At 41.0% G+C, this 7,500-nt stretch overlaps 1 protein-coding gene across 2 annotated transcripts in view; it reads left to right on the top strand.

The window, feature by feature from the left end:
* Positions 1-7,500, top strand: part of LOC143029845 (trypsin-7-like) — a 10,227-nt gene that overhangs the window by 2,410 nt on the left and 317 nt on the right. The window contains exons 2-9 of one of the 2 annotated variants that reach the window (XM_076192942.1): positions 94-145; positions 921-972; positions 1,254-1,309; positions 2,775-2,872; positions 3,993-4,165; positions 4,293-4,388; positions 5,771-5,937; positions 6,348-7,500. The exon at positions 6,348-7,500 is cut by the window's right edge and continues 317 nt beyond it. In XM_076192942.1, the coding sequence (XP_076049057.1) occupies positions 113-145; positions 921-972; positions 1,254-1,309; positions 2,775-2,872; positions 3,993-4,165; positions 4,293-4,388; positions 5,771-5,937; positions 6,348-6,515 (843 nt within the window). In that variant the 5' untranslated portion in view covers positions 94-112 and the 3' untranslated portion in view covers positions 6,516-7,500. The remainder of the gene's footprint in view (positions 1-93; positions 146-920; positions 973-1,253; positions 1,310-2,774; positions 2,873-3,992; positions 4,166-4,292; positions 4,389-5,770; positions 5,938-6,347) is intronic. The other variant, XM_076192943.1, reaches the window with a different exon arrangement.

Below are 7,500 nucleotides of genomic sequence, written 5' to 3'. Positions count from 1 at the left end.
AAACTTTTTACGAGGGTGATTGTATGCATGAATATACTGCAATATGCGATGATTATGCTTTTCCATGCTAAGGTGTTATGCTTTATATTTCAGGTCGTAGACAGAAATCACGATGTGGAAAGAAGTGATTACTCTCTTTGTCGGGGTAAGCATCAACAATGGTCGTAATTCAATTTTGCTTTTACAGAATTCAATAAAAAAAAAGAATATATATAAATCTTATTATTATTATTATTACTATTATTATTATTATTATTATTATTATTATTATTATTATTATTATTATTACTATTGTCATTATTATCATTATTATCATTATCATTATTATTATTATTATTATTATTATTATTATTATTATTATCATTATTATTATTATTATTATCATTATTATTATTAATTGTCAATCGCACGTTGGTCTAGCATTGGGTATAGTGAAAGGACATAAAAAATTACGAAGAGTTTTGTAGAGGTTCACAACATAGAAGTTAAACTGGTTATGCATTGACTACCATCAAGACACTATAGCGAGGGCTATGCCATTTGAGGCGTTATCACGCTGGGCTATTTTTCCTTCGACTGTTGGAGCAGATCTGCAGACCGCAACTTCCGGAAAGAAATCTGATATACTGGAGGAAAATAATTTCCCTCCAGCAAATATATGTAATTTGTTGAGAAAACAATGTAGTTTGCCATGGTGATTTGACGGAGGAAAAAGTGCTGGAGGTGGTCGGTAACACCGATGAGTCGGAGGTTGGAGGGAAAATAACTTATTGTGATAACCCCCTTAACCCACTCTGACGGCGGACTGTGAAATAAAGTTCTCATTAGCATGTGCAGTATGTAGAAACACCCTTTCATTATGATTTAATTATGTATGACGAACCTGTTTCTTAGCTAATCTATTGTTTCTTTCTCCATAGGTCCTGTCCTTATGCTTCGTGCCCTGCAGCTCGACTGAATGCTTTGAGGAAGGTAAACGAAACGAGCACTCGAAATAGAGCATGATCAAATGATGTTGTGAGGACGTCAGTGTATCCAAATCACATTCTTCTTTGGCCCTCTTCCGATGACAATTAAGTCAAAACTTAATTCTAACTTTTCGAAAAGAATCTTGTCCTGGTTTATGTGTCCTGTGGTTCATACAGGAACCCGTCTTTCGAACAACCCTCGTCCTTTGTCATATTCATTCTGTTGTAGTAAAGAACTCGTTTATCGTTGATTAATGTAATGCATCTTGTTCTTTCATTCTTTAGCAAGACCACGCATCGTTGGAGGCGACTTGGTCAATATAACGGAGGTGCCCTGGCAGGTGCGTGTTTTACGTCTTCGTTCTCATTTTGGGTCACATCTAGGTCAAGGGTATCCAAGATTCCTGTGGAAACTTATCCTAGTTCCTGACACTTACATATGTAAACCCAGAAACACATTAGTCATTATAGATGTTGCCCGTATGCAAATTAAGCTGGAATATAAGATGTATTGAATGTATTCTAAAATATTTTCATTTTACATTTTACAATATATATAATCTCTTCTTTGGTCATGACAGCAACACATCGCACATGCATCTCGAGAGCAAAAAATCAACAACGTACAATAGTCGAAAATACATATACCAAAGGGTTTTTTTTTTTTTTCTTATAAGGGAGGTAGCTAAAAAACAAAGGCATAAAAAAAAAAAAACACTCCCACCCATTCCATCCTTATTCCACTCCACTCCACTCCACCCTCTATATTCGACTAGGAGTCGATTATACACAGATAAATAAAAACTCGTTAAATCATCATAGGACAAAGTGTAACAGTTTGCCCGCCAGATTACTTTAGTGGTTATCACACTGGGATTCAACATCGTCGACAGTTGAGTTCGTTTGAGTAAAAACGACTTCGGTTACAATATTTTAATTTTCAAATCTCCAAATATCAAATTATCTTTTCTTCATATAGAGCAAAACTGAATGGTGAACTAAGAGATTGTTAACCTATACGAATGTTAGACATACTGTCGAAATGTTCTTAGATAAGTCTAGATTTTTCTAAGCCAAGTCATATTCTAGTTATTCAAACGGAGGTTGGAGGTAGGATGTGGGAGGACAGTGCTCTTGATTTGTTCGATTAATAGTGTTGTTGGTAGAATACTAATCCTCTACAATGAACTGGCGATTGTCCGAATTTCACGTAATTCACTTGATATAACAAAAGAAAACATAATAGAAGTAATTATCAGATAAAAAAACGATAATCGATGCCAGTCGTTCTATTTTTAAAGAATGAACTTTATTCTCTTATTTTAGCTTCAGACAAGATATTCGATTCATATTGTAGAAGAAACTGAGTAAAACATGAGTTACAATGACCTTGTATTCAGAGCTGGGCGCGTTCCTCGGTGTCCTGAGCAAACTCATGCCAGTCAGGACACTGAGGAACGCACCGAAGAACGCGCCCAGTTCTGCTTGTATTGGACGCAGTATACTCGATAACACATCAGTCATGCAATGTTCTTTCATTATTGGAGACTAGTTTTTACTATCACTCCTTTCAGCTCCAACACAATACACCACCAAACTGAAGAACTTGACAAAATTTACGTAAATCAAAGAGAGTGGGTTATTTCTTTTTCCTGGAATACTCCATTTATGGCCTCTGAATTATCTTCTAAAACTACTTACACAAGAATGGTACTTATGTCGTATTAACAACAGTTGACGTTAAAAACTATATTTCAACACCAGAACTGACCCACAGTAACCACGCTTCTGTCCGTCCCTTCACAGGCGTTTCTCTTCACCATCTTCGGAGGAGCCGTCATGACCTGTGGAGCCGTTTTCGTGTCGACCAAACACGTCCTGACGGCAGCTCACTGCGTCTACAAGTAAGTCAAGAGGCAGAGTTTCGGGTTGTGTGCTTATTAATGGTTTTGGTGTGGACGAAAACAGCCGATTAAAGACTGACATATATACATGCACGTACTCGCTCCCGCTAGCGCACGTACGCACACACACACACACACACACACACACACACACACACACACACACACACACACACACACACACACACACACACACACACACACACACACACACACACACACACACACACACACACACACACACACACACACACCTACACGAAGTACGAGTAATAGTTAGCATCACGGGGTATCTGCCGCAGTACATAGATAGTCATCTGCCCTGAAATCGAGAGCTTCACTGTACTGCAAACAGTTACTATCTCCCTTAGGCAAGGGAATGGGTACGCGGTGTGTGTGTGTGTGTGTGTGTGTGTGTGTGTGTGTGTGTGTGTGTGTGTGTGTGTGTGTGTGTGTGTGTGTGTGTGTGTGTGTGTGGTGTGTGTGTGTGTGTGTGTGTGTGTGTGTGTGTGTGTGTGTGTGTGTGTGTGTGTGTGTGTGTGTGTGTGTGTGTGTGTGTGTGGTGTGTGTGTGTGTGTATGTGTATGTGTGTGTGTGTGTGTGTGTGTGTGTGTGTGTGTGTGTGTGTGTGTGTGTGTGTGTGTGTGTGTGTGTGTGTGTGTGTGTGTGTAAAGTCACATCATAAGAACTAAAGGAGACTGCAAGAGACCATAAGGCCTACACAAGGCAGCTCCATATCCATCACCACCTGTCATCACCATCCATAAAGTTGTCTAATCGTTTCTTAAAACAACTGATAGTTTCAGCGCTCACTACATGGTTACTTAGTCTATTCCATTCATTACCATATTAACGAGTCCTTTACCGTCTGTAAGGACGAATTCGACGCCTTATGAGGTACTGTCTTGGCTAACATCAAATCACATCATTCAACCTAAAAGAAAGCTTTGAAAACCAGATTCGAAAAGGTATCTCGAATGAACTATCAAATGCTGTACAAACTTCAAGGGAATGTTAACTCTAAGATTTCTTTCTCCTGGCTGACGCCAAACGATCTTATTCAGCGTTGAGAAACTCCTAGAAAGCAAAGGGTGAACCAGAAGCCTTTTCTTGTCCACAGTGCTACCCAGGGTCGGATACACGCGGGTGATTCTGACTGGTTATCGATGATGTCGGGTTCTTCGGGCCAAGTCTTCAACATCAGCCGAGTCACGATTCATCCTGAATACAGTGATGGCGACATTTACCACGACATCGCCGTGATTCACATTGATCCTGAATTAATCCCATCAGGTGACGTATAACCTTTTCCTGTTATTTACATCCTGTCTAACCCACATCACGAGACAATATCAACTGGTGACGAGGCATCAATTTTGTTGACATTCATCCTCCACTGACGCATGCTCTCTTTTTTCAGACACTGTGCAAACTATTGCTTTACCACGCAAAGAAAGTCTGCCACAAGAACTGACGGGCCAAAGAGTCTGGGCTTCTGGATGGGGTGCAACTGAAGGTGAGACAACATGCGTACTTTATTTCTCTGCAAAATGTCAAGAATCTATATGAAACAGATGAAACTAAACAACCTACCAAATTCACCAAAAGCATCCTGGATTTATCTATATATTACAAACATTTCAATCAGTCTGTAGATCTAAATAGAATAGAAATGGATGGGAGAAGGGGATGCAACAAGCCATCAAAGTGAGAATGAAAACCATCAAGAACTGTAAACGTGTGGAAAGTATAGAATGGGAGTGTGTGTGTATTTACCTATTAATCTATGGGAAGGGGAGCTATGCTCGTATGTCCCGTCTTTGTATCTCGCAACATCTATTTTGTTCTTAAATTCATGTATGGTGTTTGCACACACTACTGTTTTGCCCAATTTGTTCCAGACATCCACCACTCTGTGTTGAAAACTGTTTTTTCAGATATCCTCTATAACTGCCCTTTTTTTAGTTTCTTTTCATGTCCCCTCGTTTTTCTTCTATCCCAAGTTAATAAGTCTTCTCTATCAAAGACTGCCATGCCTTCCATAATCCTATAAATGGTCAACAGATCACCTCTTTCTCTTCTTTGTTCCAGGGTTGGTAATTCCAGTTTAGGCAATCTTTGCTCAAATGTCAGTTTTGAAAGTGTTGGAGCCATCTTTGTCGTTGCTCTTTGGATTCTTTCTATTTTCCTTATATTCTTTTTTGTACTGGGTGTCCATAGTGTCGTTGGGTACTCCAGTCTTGGTCTTATCAGTGTTACTAGTATTTTCTTTACCATTTCTTCATTCATTCAAGTAATTTTGTGTGTGTGTGTATTTACCTAGTTGTGTTTTACGGAACGAGAGCTTTGCTCGTAGTAACCCGCTTTTGTATCTTTCCGCATCCAGTTTGTTCTTAAAATCTTGTATAGTTTTGGCACTCACTATTTCCCCGTTTAGTTCGTTCCAGACATCAATCACTCTGTGTAGGAAGCTATTCTTTTTCAATTATCTTCTGCATGCAACTGTCCTTCTTTAGCTTCTTCTCGTGTGTGTGTGTGTGTGTGTGTGTGTGTGTGTGTGTGTGTGTGTGTGTGTGTGTGTGTGTGTGTGTGTGTGTGTGTATGTGTGTGTGTGTGTGTGTGTGTGTATGTGTATGTGTATGTGTATGTGTGTGTGTGTGTGTGTGTGTGTGTGTGTGAGTGTGTGTGTGTGTGTGTGTGTGTGTGTGTGTGTGTGTGTGTGTGATTGTGTGTGTGTGTGTGTGTGTGTGTGTGTGTGTGTGAGAGAGAGAGAGAGAGAGAGAGAGAGAGAGAGAGAGAGAGAGAGAGAGAGAGAGAGAGAGAGAGAGAGAGAGAGAGAGAGAGAGTTTATGTGTGAATAATGTTATGGCAGTATATGCAATCCTTATTCTGAACCAGCACCATCACTCCGTGCAGAGGCAGGCAGCTTGAGCAGCAGTCTCCGGTTCGTCGAGCTGCACATCATCCCGACGTCCATTTGTGGAGAAGCTTACGGGAAACACGAGAATGCGTCTTCTCTACTGTGCGCTGTGGATGTTAAACAACACAATGGAGGCATTTGCAGGGTAAAGTTAATTTCATACACACACACACACACACTAGCGTACGCGCACACGCATATACGCGCACACACACACATGCACACACACACACACACGTACACATACGCGCATGCACACACACACATACATACACAACAATAACAGGTTATTTTGTAGCAGTTCCCAGTATCTGATACAAGTCCTTCCAGAAACGTTGCAAACTTGGAATTGGCGAAAAGAAAGAATTACAAATTCCGCAAATGAAATCTTAGTTATGTAGTCTCTTAAAACGCAGTTTCTGTCCTTCGGTTACCGCGCTGGCTATAATATGAAAGTGGGATCAGGGTTATCTATTGATGGGGTGAAGAGGTGCCCTGGACTTGGCATCGCTACCAGGAAGCTGTGCCCTAACCTTGACCGTTCACATTCCACAGGGAGACAGTGGAGGACCCATCACCTACTGGGACGGCCCCTGCCATCGCGAGGTTCTCCTCGGCATTGCCTCCTTCAGGGACTCTTCCTGTGCTAAAAGGTCACCGACAGGCTTCGGCAGGGTTGACTTCTTTGCTGACTGGATTAAGGAAGTGATGGAAGATGAGTGATTACGTACGATGGCAACAACAACGAATGAACCTATTGGGCGGCTAGACACCAATACACTAATAGGAAAACTCTGGTTCAACCTCTGAATCATTGTCATAATGCACCGTATGATTTGTTGTGGTAAATTTCAGACACTTTAGGCAACAACTAAAGATATACTGGGCTTTGTGGAGTCTCGATTGATGAAGGCCCCACTAATCCTCCTCCGGTTATAATAGCTTCTGGCTTTTGCTACAGCAAGATCCGTTACGATACGTTACGGCGCTGGAGGGGCAGACCCCCGTTGCAATATAGCGAGAGAGGAAAGCCAAGAACTTTAGCTCCTCATTATACAGTACTTCTTCCATTATCTGGTGACCCATAGGATGTGGCCGGCAAAACCAGCAGCGTTGCCACGTCTAAACCATCTCCAAAGAAAACGGGGGAGACACCGCGCACCTGGTCGGGAGCCGGGGCAACGTCGCCTGACCTGAGATGCCACATCGTTTAACAAGTCTCTTCTTTTCTTTACATGTATAACAATTACTCATATCACCTACCATTTAATGAAAAAATCAATATGCATTTACAATATTCTATGTTAACATACTCGGGGTAGTGGACAGCTTCCGGTATATGCTGTTTTGATTCAGTATGTGACAACACGGCAAACAACACCTTGTGGGTCACGAGATAATGGGAATAGTTATAGTACTTTTGAAATACCACTGAGCTACAACCAATGTCCCACAGGCTCACTGCTACTGAAATCATTCCTCACCACACCATCTACACAACAAAGGTTACTGAACACCTTTACCACTTCCTGATGGGTAAGCAACACAAGGAAATGTGTCATAAGCGTAGAACACACACAAATACACACACGCGGATACACACAGGCTTATGTATGTACTCATACACGTGCACACAGAAAAATATCAACACATATAGCTTTCTATACATATACAACAGCTTTTGGAATAAATAGATGAGTCACGACTT

The sequence above is a fragment of the Oratosquilla oratoria genome, chromosome 11, assembly GCF_046742065.1.
Source record: "Oratosquilla oratoria isolate Oo_2021 chromosome 11, ASM4674206v1, whole genome shotgun sequence".
Classification (NCBI taxonomy): domain Eukaryota; kingdom Metazoa; phylum Arthropoda; class Malacostraca; order Stomatopoda; family Squillidae; genus Oratosquilla; species Oratosquilla oratoria.
The sequence above is the reverse complement of the archived record's forward strand: the minus strand, read 5'-3'. Positions and strand labels throughout refer to the sequence as shown.